This window comes from Alosa pseudoharengus, unplaced genomic scaffold (genome assembly GCF_046254945.1).
Source record: "Alosa pseudoharengus isolate Yale_2024_CS ecotype anadromous, Long Island Sound unplaced genomic scaffold, YU_APseudo_1.1 YU_APseudo_1.1_scf_6, whole genome shotgun sequence".
Lineage (NCBI taxonomy): Eukaryota > Metazoa > Chordata > Actinopteri > Clupeiformes > Clupeidae > Alosa > Alosa pseudoharengus.
Window position 1 is genome coordinate 36386640 of NW_027468848.1, and position 15828 is coordinate 36402467.

Genomic DNA, 15828 nt, shown 5'->3' on the forward strand with positions numbered 1-15828 from the left:
TATGTTTCAAAGTTTTTACTGTTGACAGACAGTGTGACAGTATGAAGAAAACAAAGGCTTTACAGCATTATGCAAATGAAAAATGACTAATATAGGGTAAAACACTGCTTGGTCAGAGCTGTGCACCACTGTACATCTTTCTATACATCCTGACGTTCACATATATGGGTCACATATATGTATATGTTAGACAGACTATGACAACTAGTTATGACAGATAGTTCAACATTTTTGCATGTAATGACTCAAGCAAAGAAATAAGGGCAGCTTATTTTATGGGGTAGGACTATTCAGCATGGAACCGGTATAGTGCATTTTGACCAACATGACATTTTACAATTGAAAATGTAAAAACCAGCACACATTTGTACAAAATCAGTTGCTGGATGTACTAAAGCATTGCTGTTTGTTCAAGATGGAGAGAAACTGCTTTAATGATGTGCACAAGTGATACTCTAAGATGATACAGAGTTTGAACAGGTTTGAGAACTTAAATTCTGATCAGAGAAATGTGCCAAAGTGTCTGAGAAAAACTAATGACTGGACTTATTTTTAATGTCATTTCATTATCCATATTCATTTCATTTTGTGGACCAGTGATGGTGAGTCTCCTTCAAAGTTGTATAAGGCCAGTTGTATATATTATGTGCACAGCCATAACAATGCATATCAAATGTAAATCAGGGTAAACTTAGTTCTGTTGAACTATGTCCTAAGGACCTGGTTGTGTATGGAAGCCAGTTCTGTGTATTGAGTCAGTTTTCAGTATTCATTTGTGTTTTGTTTTTAGTTCTCCTGTGTCAGGTTATTTTGACTGTCAGACCTGCAATGGCTTGCCCTTTCCCTTTAGCCGTATGTATTCAGTTACTTTCAGGGGTGCCAGACAGCAGTCATCATAATCCTCTCAGTCTTCCTATAAGCCTTCCTTTTTTCTGTTTTCTAATTCAGAGTTTACCGGAAAAAAACCCATGGAGAAGGAACCGCAGCCTAAGTCTTTATTAAGCCTCATCGGCCACGCCTTATGCATCTCTCCATTAGGAGCACAGACTGAGCTGAGACCACTGCGAACTTTGGGATTTGGTTGAAGAAAAGACAACAGCAGCTCTAGGGAATTGCCTTCTTTTAGTTTGCAACAAAAACATATACAACAAAGCCATTGTTACTACAGAACATTATCCTTGTTTACCCCTTATTATATGCATTCTTTTGTACCACATTACATACTGCCTGTTACCAAATGGGGGCATATTTCCTGATATTCCCGAAAGGCACCATCTTTCAAAGATGAAGAGAGAGGAAGAAGTGACAATGCATCATCAGGGAGTGATTGACAGGCCACTGCCCCGTTTGCACTCCGATCCGTCAGTTCTGCCCCAGTGGACACGGGGTGCACCGGGAACCTGTCAGGGCCACAGCCACCCCGCAGACATGGGGGCCTTGTCCTCCGGAGAGACACTCTGAGTCAAAGGTCAAAGGGCTGAGGCTTCTCCCTCAGACACATCACTCCGGCCCTCATCTACAGATTCCGCTCAGCTGGTGATTCTATTCTTTAGATCTCTAAATGGGTTCACCAGAAAGTTCCTAAATGACATAATCGCTGTCATTGTACTCCTATATACATACTTTTGAAGTTTAGACAGATAGGACTGCAGAAAATGTTTTTGGATGTTATTACTTTTTTTGATAGCTGCACCTAGGACAGTTCTGATTGTGTGTGACCTTTTGAGACAAGGTGGAGGGCGAAGGGCTTCCGCACATGGGCGCCGACATGAGCGCAGTGTACTTTGCTTTTGACATTTGATTACATTAGATTCCACTGTTTCCAATACACGACCACATACATGACCGTTGAACCCTTTTGCGACCGCCATTGGAGATTATGATTCAGTTAAATTTTTGTCAGCACCAAAAAAAAAAAAACATTGTTTATCGAATGCTTGTCAGCTAAACATTTCGCCGCTGGTGTACGTGGGCAAGTGACAGAAAGTGTTGCCGCACTTATGTTGGAGGCTGTGTTGGCGGAAGCCTTAAAAGTCTCTGCATTCATCAGGCCTTTGAAATTGGTTGTTTCGAAGCTCTTTGGCCAAACGCCAGCAGGAAGTTAGCCAGTGGGGATATTCATGAGTAGGATCCATTCATTCTTTCAATCATTGTCTTGCCCTGTCTTTGTTCCGCTGGCCTTCCTTGGGTGTTGGCAGCCTTGCTGTATTTCTCTCTCAAGCACAACCATTTCCCCTTTCTCCAATTTCTCCTGTCTGTGCATCAGCCCTTTAAATCAAGCACTGACAGACAGCAACCTGCAGCGAGCTGATGATGTCACTCTTTGTTCCCACCAAGGGCTGTAAATGAGTAAGTTGTCCCTTTCCTACCACCATCTCCACACACACAAACACCCACCCCAGTTCTGACCCCTGTGAGGTCACACACTGTAGCGCGACTGCGTCATATTCTGATTGACAACGTGTTGCCTGCGTGGAGTGGGGTGGGGGGTTGGAAGCAGCAGCAGCAGCAGCAAGGTGAAGGGGAGGTCATCTGTCAGCCCCAACACACCCCAGACTAAGACTGGAAGAATAATGAGGGGTCTGTTCCTTGATGTGAGGCAGTGGCATCAAAGTGAGACCAGAATAAATCAAAGCCAGTTTAAGTGAATTGAGCAAATCCAACTCAGTATGTGGCCGCCGGCGAAGGGGGTGTGGACGACCTGACACAAGCAATCCCATCATCACTGTGCCAGGCACCGTTTGGTCGGTGCCCTAAAAAGAGATGAGAGTGAAATGGAGGACATTTCAAGTTTAGAAGTTCAAAGCTGGTTTCTTTTAAAACTGTATTTTGGGCTGTTTCTGTCCTGTTTCAACACTAGATCAACAACAACAGATAGGGATGTTAATTTGGTTTCCACTTCAGCAGACTCAACACAACCCCTCCTTTGTCATATGGCGCAAATGATCACATCCATGGCCTGCTCCAATAGCTTCCATTAAGGGAGACCTGAAAGCACAATCCTCCTCAGTCCTCCTCTATGTCAACATTGAAACTTGAGAAAATGGTGGTAACAGGTAGCCTGACACAGCCATACTCAATTCTAGTCAGAAAATGAGTCTGATACTGCTCCATTGGGATGTAATTATGGGGCGTGTTTCAACCGATACAGGGGGGGGGGGAATGCCTCTGCACTCAATTGGATAGACCTAACCAATCAGAGCTACGAAATAGCTTACCGTGAGGTGTAGGAAGAAAATACACGAACCATCTTTCTTCTCCACGTTATGCCGTTACACAACATTGTTTTCTGGTCTTTTGTAAAAGTTAGTGCCATCAATAACTCCTAGCCTACAACACTCATTAGCGAAATCTAAGAGATACGTAGTAGGGTAGGCTAGGAAAAAACTGATAGCCTATCCCCTCCGTTTTTGAAAATAATTCTGTTGAACACTGATATGCTACAAACATGTTAAACAGCTGGGATAAGCTGTCGCAAATCCCTCGAAAAGGTGGTCAATCAGAGATTTCAAACGAACGAGAACCATGTCGCAATGCAACAGCGCTGTTTTCCCTTGATGAAAGTGAAACCACGAGTTTTCCCACATCTCAACTTTGGCCAAAGTTTTCAGAAATAATCGTTTTCAGTGATAAAACCTCATTAAATAATATGCATTTTCCATATGGGGTCTTAAAAGCCATGCATCCTTCTAGCCACAGCGTTTTTGTTTCAAACATAATCAACCTAAGCATGCTCAGATGACGTGATAGACCAGGCGCTGTTGCTCACCTGTCCATCATCGTGAAGCCCGATTTGATTGGTCCGCCCGATCTAGGGCGAGCATACTTGCTCCACAATGGAGCAATGCCAGACCGAACTTCCCGACCTCAAATGTTGTGGGCGGGACTAAGTTCGGAATGGCACCCAGGCTAGGTAACCGGTGCTAACAATGCTAATTTTCTTGTATGAAAACCTGCACTAATTTGTTGTATGGAAGGGTCGACTCATGTTGTTAGCTTTATATTTTATCTATCTCTATATTTTTTGGGCTTTTTGCCTTTATTCCGACAGGACAGTGAAGATAGACAGGAAGTGAGTGGGAGAGAGAGATGGGGTGGGATCGGGAAATGGATTCGAACCTGGGTCCCATGGGCACTTGGACCCGTACATGGTATGGGCGCTGGTACATGGTATATAGCCTGTTGCGCCACAGCGCCCCCGGACATGGTTCTTTTTAATGCAAATGGCTTCACCTGAATTGCTTGCTTGAGTTAAACCTTTGGTCTGCCTTGGATTAAATTTGGGTAAACCCAGGGTTTTCTTTACCACTGTATAATCAACAATATCAATTGTTCATGGGCCTATATAAATAATAGAATTGAAAGAATAATGAAAAACTTCCTGTCCAACAAATAGTCTGAAAAGGATGTAAGAGCAAACTGAGCACTGATCATTGAGCCCTCATGATAGTGGAAGTCTCCAGTGAGAGATTAACTCCAATGGCTGGATCTTTACCCAGATGATGTAAAACAATTTGAACCACCCTCAGTCACTTTCCCTCAAATTTGAACTCCTATAATGCAAGTCGCTTGAGTCGAATCAAGCAGTAAAAGCTCACTCTTTAAAGGGGACGGACATTTTGTCATTTGGCTGAAAGCCGCTTGTTGCTATAGAGGAGCACTTCAAGTGATGCATCAGCATGTGGCATTAGGCCAGCCAAGAACATGTTAGCGCAACACCGAGGATGTCTGATTGATAGCACAAAGTGCTTGCTGGCGGAGCCATTCACCAGCCCATAAATAACATGCTAACAGCTAGCTACAGCTCAGCAAACATGATTAGGTGTTTCTTATTTTATCAGAAGTGCATGATCATATTTAATTGCCTTCAGTAACCCATGTTTAATGGGAGAAGGAATCGTAACAACCTATGCGTGTACTCCTGTAAACATGATTTATGTTGTAAACTCAAAAGAGGGGAGTTATTTACGAGGTTGTTTATGAAGTTCTCTCAAACTGAAAAAGATTTAATGAGTTGTTTTCAGTCGCATTTTATTTAATGTAATCATTTTATGGTGACGAGCATTCTTGGTATCTTCCTTGGACCACCACTTCAAATGCATGGCATCCTTAAATGCACGCATACACGTGTGCGTGCATGCGCGCACACACACACACACACACACACACACACACACGCACACACACACACGCACACGCACACATGCGCACGCACGCACGCTCACACGCACGCACGCACACACGGAATACAGTCATACCTAATATGGCAGGCTAAGACTGTTAGAGTGCATTGGGTTTTTAGAGGCCCAAGTTCCCAGCACTGTTTTGTATTAAGACATTATAGATGTAGCTCAACAATTCAACCATGTTTTGAGTTCATAGGGCATGTAAAAAAGAAATAACAATAACAAAAGCTGTGTGACAATGAGAGTAATACCAGGACACTGTGCCTTGAAAGCAGAAAACAGTTTTGGTCATACATTGTCGTACCATATCCATTTTTCCTGATGGGAAAATGGGAGCCACCAGGTCTTGGGAAAAGCAAAGGCAAAATGGACAGAAAACGAGCAAAAAATAAAAATAACTGGCCAAGTCAAAGTTCATACAACACATTTCATGTCAGACAACTGATACCCCCAATCCTCTACTGAGAACTCTTTTTTTTTTGTATGAAACATATCATTGTTCCAAACAAAATTGAATGTAGTAATAGAAATATGAGTATGCTGTAAATATATATTCATATTTATAAATTTCTAGCTGTATTTACAAATGAACCATCTTTCTAGCTCCATTTGACCTTCTCAAACCAACACTACAGCCTGGCAATTTTTGGTCATCCGAGACATCCCTCATCCATTAGCAACGCAACCCCAGAGAGGAATGGTCCTTTGTGATCCCTTTCTCTGACAGTCGACATTTTCTGTACAAATCTGTCCTGTGGAATGTTCTGAGTGACGGACAGGCAAGAGAGACCAAATGTAAAGTGGGAAAGTGAATGTGGTCCTTTCATCTCTCCTGCAGTGCTCTTCAAAAAAAACAACAACAAAAAAACCAAACAAAAACAAAAAAAACATCTAGGGGTTCCATTATGTTCTCTCTTAGTCTCTTGGAGCAGCACTTCCTGTTGGAGTACCAAGGCATAAACACTGACCAGTCAGGTGCATATGTACCAAACAGCACTTTTTTTCTTTTTCTTTCTTAAAGTTTAATCAAGGCAGTTCCGCCACACTTGCTTACTGACATCCCCAATTTGAGCCCTATCTCCTGAGTTCAATGAAGTCCAGCTCTGGGGTGAAAAGATAAGAGTTTACAGCGTGTCTGTGGGAGTGATTGTGTGTGTGTGTGTGTGTGTGTGTGTGTGTGTGTGTTTTGCTGTGTGCATGAAGACTAGTGTGTTGGGTATCTGCAGAGCAGAGACCAAAAAGAAGGAAGATAACGTGGAATCATCAGCGCTTCTTGAATGCCACTCTGCTGGGGTGAGGGGGGAACTTTGGCAGACAGGGCTCGTCCACGCCGGCCTCATGGGAGAACACCGAGTCCTCCCCTGATGAGCAGGTAGAGCTGCGTGTGTCCGGGTAGCTGGGAGAGTACTGGTCCAGAGAAATAGAGAGGTCCAGATACTCCTGCGAAAGACATCAGTAAAAAATGAAATAAAATAAAACGAACCTTCATTTAACCAGGCAAGAACAAAGAAAGCCAACATTTCCGTTGGGGATGAATAAAGTACTTGATCTAACAAATTCTTATTTATGATGGGTCCTGTCTCCTGACTCAAGTAAGGAACTCCAGATGCAAATAGACAAAAACACCCCTAATGTTATGTGACAGCATTTTTGTTATTTACAGTATTTACAGTATTTTAGAGTTATTTACAGTATTTTCATTGTCAAAGCAAATATATCTTGAACAATCACATGTCGTTATTGTGACTGACCTGATTAGAAGTCATGGAAAGCGTACGGTCGAGATCCTCCACCAACTGTTTGAATGTTGGTCTCTGAGAAGGAACAGCATGCCAGCAGTCCCTCATCATCATATACCTGACATCAAGAAAAAGACTCTGTTAGGCTGGGAGGATGGGACCACAGCAAGAAGAGCAAGGCAACAAGGAGAGGAAAGTTTACTTAATAAGTATACTACTGTGCATTCTGAAGGCTACTCAAAGGTGCATTTGGACTATTCAAATCAGCATCTGAGTGTATATGCAAAAATTCCAGAAAGTCATGAGACTGACTATAACAATTGCCTTAAATTGCACTATAAACAAAAACAAACTTTGGATTTAGATTTGTCACACATTTGTATGAAACCCTAGATTGGATCGGGCCTTACAGCTCATGGGTACAGGTGGAGGGCTTGTCCATGCGATGGCCTTCCTTTAGCAGCTTGAAGAGTTCCTCCACAGGGACGCCCGGGTATGGGGAGCCCCCCAGAGTAAAGATCTCCCAGAGGAGCACTCCAAAAGACCACCTGGAAAACCACCAGATGCAATTCAGTCTTGGTAACAGGATTACATGATTAAAGGATGCAGATCATGCCCGACAGACAGCTTGACCCATCAGACTCATTTCTAATGAAAACATACAAAATGTGAAACACTCACACGTCACTCTGGTGCGTGTAGATCCTGTCAAAGAGAGCTTCCGGAGCCATCCACTTCACTGGCAAACGACCCTTCAGGAAGAACACTCCACTTTAGACCAAATAATGACTTACGTACAGTAGAGATAATGTGCGAGAAGAAAAACCTTTCCCAGCTCGGGTTATGACAGCCGGTCATGTTCAACTTACATTGGTGGTCTTCTTGTAGTAATCAATGTGGTGAATATCTCGTGCCAACCCAAAGTCTGCGATTTTCATAACATTGTCTTCAGTAACCAGAACATTGCGAGCAGCCAGGTCCCTGTGTATACACTGCAAGGGCCAGAAATGGGGCATAAGTTAGCCTTGACTATGCCCTGCAACCCATCTTGTTCAACCCACCTCCAAATACATTAACAGACACAAGTGCTCTTTATTTATAATACACCTCAAGAGATATTGCATGTATTCTGTATCGGGAGTGGGGGAGTAGTGGTAACATCACTCCCTGACTAGCAGTTTTTGCCCAGGTTCATTTCCCAAACCCAGATACGAGTCGGTGTCACTTTGGATAAAAGCGTCTGCTAAATACCAGTCAGCTTCAACTTTATACACTGCATATTATATACTACTAATTAGTGAACATTACCTTTTTAGATGACAGATACTCCATGCCTCTGGCCACTTGATACGCGCAGGACACTAGATCTTTGATGGACATGTTCTCCACAGGCACCTGGTCTGGGTTGTAGCAGTACTCCATCCCAGGAGGACGACGAGCCCGTAGGTATTCCCTCAGGTTGCCCTTGGAGGCAAACTCCACGATCACATAGAGGGGACCTGGGGATAGGACACACAGCTTACTGGCTTACATCTCCAACATAGTAATACATTACAATAAAGAAGAGAAAGAGGAAACAGTTTTTGTTCAGGAAACAATGAATAAGCAAAAATAAATGTTCCGGAAGCATGAATAATTTATCTCTTTTTTAAAAAAACAAAAATTAAAATTCAGCACTACATATGCTAGCGTACTACAGATGTGAAAAATATGTCTGATTGGACCGATGAGCATGATTGAGACCCAGCCAAAGATGAGCGGAATTGGACAGAAATACGACTGCATTGGCCAGCAGGCTTTGGCATGTTCCAGTTGCATAATGGCTCTGGCCAAACAGGTGGAAGAGTGCGGAGACTCGGGTCATGTTTTCTGTATTAGTCTGGCATTGGGGAACATGGCTGAGGCGGGATGCTGCTCCTGGAGTAATGGTCTTGCTCCGCAGAGAGCCCTGCGCCACTGCCAAGGCTTGTCAGGGAAGATTTGAGTGAAATGGCAGATCTGGCAGCGGGAGCCATGTCCTGCAGAGAGCTCAGGAAGCCGATGTCGGAAGCTCTTACTGCTCCCATTGTACACACTTGGCCATGGTCATCTGAACCTGCTGATCCCTCTGTCCACCCAACTCTTGACACTTTGGACATCATCTTCCCCATTTACATTAATTGGCCATTAAGTGAATCATTTTTACTTTTCACTTATCAATACCCTTTTTTCACAGTGTTTTACGGAATCAATGTTTGAAATCATTTTATGTTTCTCTATCTGGGCAGCCTCTCACATTCTCCTATCATTCTTTGTTCACAATTACTTATCAGTGTCTCACCATCTTGTGTGCAGGCTCCAAGCAGGTTGATGATGTTCTTGTGTTTTCCAATGATCTTCATCATCTCCATCTCTGAGATTAGGTCCGACAGGTCTTTCTCTGTGGCATCAGCTGCAGGAGTAAGAAAAGTGTTGCTGACTTGAGACCAGTGACACAAAAATATTATCTGTCATAAGCTGCCTATTTCTATAGATCGTCATAATGAATCAGCGTAGAATTAAGGTTTGAGAAGTAAATAAATGAAGTTTTTGGAAATAAATTAATATTAGGTAAAGGTACATTAATTTAATAAGTTACAGTACAGCTTATGCTAGATATTCTTTTCTATATCTTTTTATCGTTTTACAATGTACTGACCTCAAAGCCTCACAGTTGGAACTTTTTGGACCTAAGCCTTTTTCAGTGGGAGAATACAAAAAGACAGCAAGCCCTTCCTCATCCTTCCCCCTTAGCAGTGCATCTCCGATTTTATGGGGACCGTCATACATTTTAAATCAGGGCCTCTCGTAAATTTGGACTCCAGTCTGTCTCCTGCACGGTGGCCTGTTGCCAGCAATAGACGCTCCGCCAGCGCGACTGTCCCGAGCTGATTCTCCCAGTGGGACTGACGCTACAGATGCCTGTGTGATCCACTGAGAGACTGGAGGTTTGCCATTACCACAACAGTTTCAGACTTTAAATGGCTGATTTCCTTTTTAAACACGAGCCAGAGTGCAGCACTGCCTTTTTATAAGAAACATTGAGTGTAACAACGTGGGTAACCAACCACAAAGGTTGTAGTCAGTTGTACTCCCTTGGCAATGCAGAATGCTACCTATGCTATGCTATATGACATTAATGTGAAATACCGGTGCTAAGACATGGCGTGGTCAGAAGCGTGCACTCCAAAAGTTCACTTCACATTTCCAAGATGTAACCACACAAGCTACTCTCATTGGATACATTGTTTTATAGATACATAAATATAGCATAGACACATACGTTTGTATTAGAAATAATGGATGTAACAAAGTGGGTAGACAACTGCAAGGGCTGTACTCAGCTGGCAATGTAGTATGCTACCTATGTTGTATTCTATGATGTCTAATATAGTAAATTTCGGTCCGGTTGAACAATGTATTACTGGCACTTTCATTGTTGGTGCCATTTTCATGGCCATTGTGACAAACTTACATTTCAGCATCTTGACTGCCACTTTGTTGACACGATTTGGCTTGTCTTTATCCATTCCCATGACCTCTCCCATCACCACCTGGCCAAAGCAGCCTTCACCCAGAGGCTTCCCGAGAACGAGCCTACCAAAAACATTAAAAGTTTGACAGGTCATACAAGAAGATGAACATTGTATTGCAGCATTGATCTGGTGTGTGTGTGTGTGTGTGTGTGTGTGTGTGTGTGTGTGTGTGTGTGTGTGTTACTGTATGCGATTTGTATTATGGTATGTATTTCTGGTCACTAAGTGGATATTTAATTGTGACCTGCCAGGGGGCTGTAGATGTAAGCCCAATTAGCCTCAGGCTATCTCTGGTACAACAATGCATCAAATGGCAACATTCATGTGCAGGGTCCCTTACAAATGACTAAACAAATGTCAACCCAAAAAGCAGAGTTGTAAAAATCCAGCTTCAGAAAGTAAAAGTCCTGGCATATTTGCTCCAACCATTCACTAAATCAAAAATCTAATTTAGTACAACTCCTCAGCCAGGTAGATAAGCTAATTAGTAAAATCACCTGTGTTTAGTACACTAGAACCATTACATGGTAGGACTTTACTTTCTGAACCCAGACTTTTACACCTCTGGCCAAAAGGCAAGGCTCAGTTCTGTCCTGTTCCGTTCCGTACCGTTCCCTGGACAGCTCCCAGCGGGGGTCCTGGGGCAGCTCGTACTCGGAGACCCCGGAGAGCATGGGGGAGCCGCTGGAGGAGAGGCGTGAGGGACGCACCAGCATGGCCCCAGAGTGCAGCGAGGAGCTGGAGTCCACGGACACCTGTGAGGAGAGAGCAGTGGGTTATCCTCCATCCCAGTCACAAGCACAGGACACTGGTTTGGGCAAAGAGAAAGGGCAGCCAAAGTAGTCTTAGGTGGTCAACAGATAACATGTGTTTCCTTATTCGTTGGTGGGGAAGGCATGATGGGGGAAGCAAATTGTGCTTAGCGCAAAGTGTGAAAAGATTACTAATAGCCTACATGAATTGGTTGATTGGAGAGATTAAGGTGATACTGATTTGTGTGATTGCTTTGGCCAAGGAGCAGTATCGGTATCAGTATCAGACCATCGCTCTAAGCGATGCTGGGTAACGTCACTTCTGTGACGTTCAAACAAAACAGAAAGCTAGTTCACTACTTCCTCCCCCTCCCTCCCGTGCAATTGAAACTCTTCTAAACGTGCATCTTGTCAGTAATTTGCTGGAACAGTTTATGTTTTTATGGACAAGGTTTGCCCAAGTTGTTTTGTGGGTGTTTTTGGAGCCTGGGTTGTCAAAAGATTGCGTTTTTTTTACAGTGACACAGGCAGCTAGCGGATGGTGAGGTGATGTTTGCTGTAAGTGACAAAATGTTTTAGCCTAAAAAACGTATGACATCGCTTAGAGCACCTTTAATGGAATAACTTACCTCAAAAGGCATAGACAGCAAAAAATACCTTTCGTCAATCTGTCGTCTTCATGAGCCAATGTGAGGTTAGAGGTCATTTTATTAACAAATGTATGACATTTCACTGCACTTTACTGCATAGGCTACATGACATCAAATGATTTATGAAAATATATCTGGCAAAGGCTGAGATGCTACTCTGAGAGAAGAAGGAAAGAGTAAGAGTTTTCAAACCCCCTATCTACTTTCTGTTACCTGTCTGCGCAGAGGGATGCTTTTGGCCAGCTTGTGCACGGCCAGCTGGCTGTTGAAGTCGCTCTTTTTGGACGAGCTGTGCATCCTGGCAATGACCGCGATGGCCACCATCACACAGATGAGGAAGAAGCCCACGCAGTAGATCAGGACCTCCAGATAGGTTTGATTGGGCAGTGGAGAGGGAGGCACGGCTTCATCCAGAAGAAGTAAACACAGTTAGCTGCACGTCACTCGCCAGTAGCCACACGTCAAGCTAATACAACCAAGACTCTTAATGAGTGTAATCATTACAGTGGATGATTACTTTAAATACCTAGATGGTATCCCTCACACAGACACAGATATGCACGCACACAGAGATAACTCATTTCTAATGTATAGAATTTATATTTGTACACAGATAACAGTATACAAACATCTGTAGACACCAAATATAAATAGAAAAGGATTTCTACTAAAACTGATGTGCAAATGACAAATATAAGTTATGTTTAGAAATGCTGCAGAAAAGACTAGAAATAGACGGAAACAACTGCTTGTGTTTGGAGTATGACTGACAAGCAAAATGATAATCCAACATATTAAGCAACCAATGCACAGACTCTTGCAAAACATTGGATTATCAACAAGAACTCAAAGATTATTTCATTTGCATTTCACAAGTAAAATGCAGATTGCACTGAAACACTCTTTGGAACTCTTGTCCAACTGAAATTAATTCCAAACACAAGATTCTGTATCATCACTGATTATATATAATAGGACTTTATATAAAGAGGAAGAAGAATGTATTGGAGTAAAGCTCAATGCCCAATGCCAAACCCCACATAAGGCCAAATTCATCTTGCATTCTCTTACAGACAGCAATGGCCCATTTTGGTAGGACAGTATTTGACATGCATTGATCTCATTAGCGCAGAGAGGAGAGAGGGATGTCTTGTCTTGTCACAGGCCATCCCATTAGACAGCAAATGCACAGAGACCATGCAGAGGTAAAGGAGCAGGGATGATGACAAAAAGCCATTTTTAGAAACGCACACTGACCTGCACTGCTCTTGCACCTAACACACAGGATTAGCTTCAAGGAGATAGATATTCCCAGTAATTAAAATATCTTATAGGTGTTATAGCCATAAATATAAGGTGCCCTCTTCATTTCTGTGTGTGTGTGTGTGTGTGTGTGTGTGCACCTGTGCATGTGCGTTTGTGTGCTGAATGCAAAGAATTCCTGGGTGACTGACAATGTCACCTCAGGCAGTTGAGCAGCTTGCTGTTATACAGAAATGTATGATTTTAAAATGCAACAAAAAGCTGTTGTCAGCTGCATTCCATTCTAAAGTGTGACAACATCGGTGAGGCCAGTGTGGAAGTTTGGCAGAGGGCACAGAGGAGGAAAAGGAACCATGAAAGAACCTTAGATACCTTCATAGACAGTCAACCATGCAGAATGGTGAGAGTGCCCAATAGAGTTCCCCGCCAAGCAGGTATACTCCCCAGCATCCTCAAAAGTCACATTCTTTATTTGCAGGACCTCCATTTCCTTGTCCGTGGTGTTAAGGCCAGCAGTCTAGAAGAGAACAACAGGAAAAGACCCACAAGAGAGAGAGAGAAAGAAGACCCCAAGAGGGAGAGAAAAGGGCTGAGTTAGGAAGGACACCAGCAAAGAGCAGGTTCATGTAGCAAGATAAGAGGGAGGACTGATGGCTGCCGACATGCCTCAAGTCCCCGGACACACGGACACACACACGCGCGCACACACACACGCACGCACACACCATTGGAATACACCCCAGAGGTTCAGCTTCAGCAGCACCGTCCCTGCAATAAACATAGTTAGTGCCGGAGGTTGGAGTGGAGGGGGAATGCGAGCTGAGGAGAGAGATAGAGAGCACAACGTTTTCACCCTGCGTAGACCCGTCACCATATCTGAGAGCAGATCAGGAAGAAAGGGGAATGGGAGCCTGTATTCCCCTCAGTCCATCTCTACATGCACAAGATGGGCCACATGGAAGTTGATCCAGCAGAGCTACGAATCTCGCCGACCGCATTTCAGTAAATGGGTGACCTACACAATTCCAAATGGAAACATGGACTAAAGAACCCATCCCCCCGCCCCACACACACACACACCCCATAGGCTCTGCTGGGATTTTTCCATGGCATCATCCACAGGAAGGAAAATCAAGTGAGCAGGGAATGGAGTCAGGAATCAGAATTAAGCTTATTCATATCCTTCCATACTTATAGTTTCTATGACTCTTTTTTTTTAATCTCTCTCAAATGTTTTCCAACAATGACCCCTCTGGGCTCCTGTAGAAGGGTTACCTTGGGCCTGTGGCTTAATGACTGTGAGCCAGGCCGACTGATTGGACTCGCCTATATAATTGGACACTTTACAAATATACTGTCCGCTCTCCTCCTCAGTCACATTGTAGAGTGTCAGCACTTGAGTGTCTGAGCTGTTCACCCCTGAATGCTGCAAACAGGAAAACAGGCGTCAAAGGCAGGTACGTCTGGCCAGGTATTGGTCACAGAATCTGGCAGTCAATAAACATCATCATGGCAACAAATACACAAACAAACAAACACACAGAGAAACTGGACAGTTAAAGCTGTATAGTGCTGTCAGTAGCCAAGACTGGGGGTGTATGTTCTCACAATGTTCTTCTGTATGTCAAGTGTGTACTATATGGTCACATGATGCTCTGGTTCCAAAGACAACATTGGCAAGAAGCTCACACAAACAGTCTTCAGCGTTACAGATTACATACCTTTAGCACCCGAACATATGGCAAGCCATCTGATCCATAACGACTCCCGTTGATTTCAATATGCTTCAACCACTGGATGTGAGGCTGGGGGTCACTGAAGACCTTACAAACAAAGTCGACGTCACTACCCACCACCGCAGTGCGATTCGCTGGAAGACCAGCCTGTAGGATGGGCCTGTGAGGAGAGCGCTCTGTACACATACACACAGACACACACACACACACACAGTCTTTTAAAAAGACTCAAAAGCATATCAAAGGTGTATCACAGCAAGTGATCTGCAATTGGCCTGGTTTGAGTTTAGCCTAATACACCTCAGACTTGAAATCACTTCACAACACTGAGACCACAATTTCATGGCCCAACTCATAACAGATCCCAAACGAATTAGGCTACTTATCCAGTCCAGTCTCTGTGAGGATAATTGCCGCCATTTTGTTGAAACGACTGCAAGTCAAAGCAGCAGCCCCTGGGTCAGTTGGAACTGTTAAATATGTTGACTGAAGTCCAGAGGCTGAAAGCTGCTTTCAAGGGGGGGAAAAACCCTCTCCTTCATTCTGATGCCTGATAAATACAAGCCTTGGTAATGAAGCAGAAAACTTTGGCATGGAAACAAAATGTTCAGACTCCGATTTGCTTTTGCTTTTCTTTGATTGTGGAGACCGCGGCGCCTTCAGAGTGGGCAAATTAGGCCTGCTCTCAAAGCGTGGTATCAAAACCAATCAGTGGAGGCGAGGTTCTGGAGTGATGTCGTGCCCTCAGAAATATCTTGCAAGGCTTTACGGAGCAATGGGGCGTGATTTTGACTGAGTTATTCAAATGTGACTCAGTCACAGGCTGGTGTGGGTGAATATAGTTCTTGGCCTCATATCACCTGCCTGTTGATCACCTGCCTCACACAATGCCGACTTTGCATGGGTGTGTTAGAACAGTCTGACTATTGTTCTACTTGATGCTGCTGC

The 15828-nt window shown here is 43.7% G+C and overlaps 1 protein-coding gene across 2 annotated transcripts in view; it reads right to left on the reverse strand.

The window, feature by feature from the left end:
- The window catches only part of LOC143105539 (fibroblast growth factor receptor 1-A-like), a 37069-nt gene continuing 21241 nt past the window's right edge, over positions 1 to 15828 (reverse strand). Inside the window, exons 8-19 of one of the 2 annotated variants that reach the window (XM_076269528.1) lie at positions 14866 to 15056; positions 14420 to 14570; positions 12095 to 12285; positions 11089 to 11234; positions 10419 to 10540; positions 9246 to 9356; positions 8234 to 8424; positions 7795 to 7917; positions 7607 to 7677; positions 7336 to 7473; positions 6938 to 7043; positions 1 to 6626 (exon numbers count right to left, since the gene is read on the reverse strand). In XM_076269528.1, coding sequence (XP_076125643.1) covers positions 6450 to 6626; positions 6938 to 7043; positions 7336 to 7473; positions 7607 to 7677; positions 7795 to 7917; positions 8234 to 8424; positions 9246 to 9356; positions 10419 to 10540; positions 11089 to 11234; positions 12095 to 12285; positions 14420 to 14570; positions 14866 to 15056 — 1718 coding nt within the window. In that variant the 3' untranslated portion in view covers positions 1 to 6449. Of the gene's footprint in view, positions 6627 to 6937; positions 7044 to 7335; positions 7474 to 7606; positions 7678 to 7794; positions 7918 to 8233; positions 8425 to 9245; positions 9357 to 10418; positions 10541 to 11088; positions 11235 to 12094; positions 12286 to 13516; positions 13662 to 14419; positions 14571 to 14865; positions 15057 to 15828 lie in introns of both variants that reach the window. The other variant, XM_076269529.1, reaches the window with a different exon arrangement.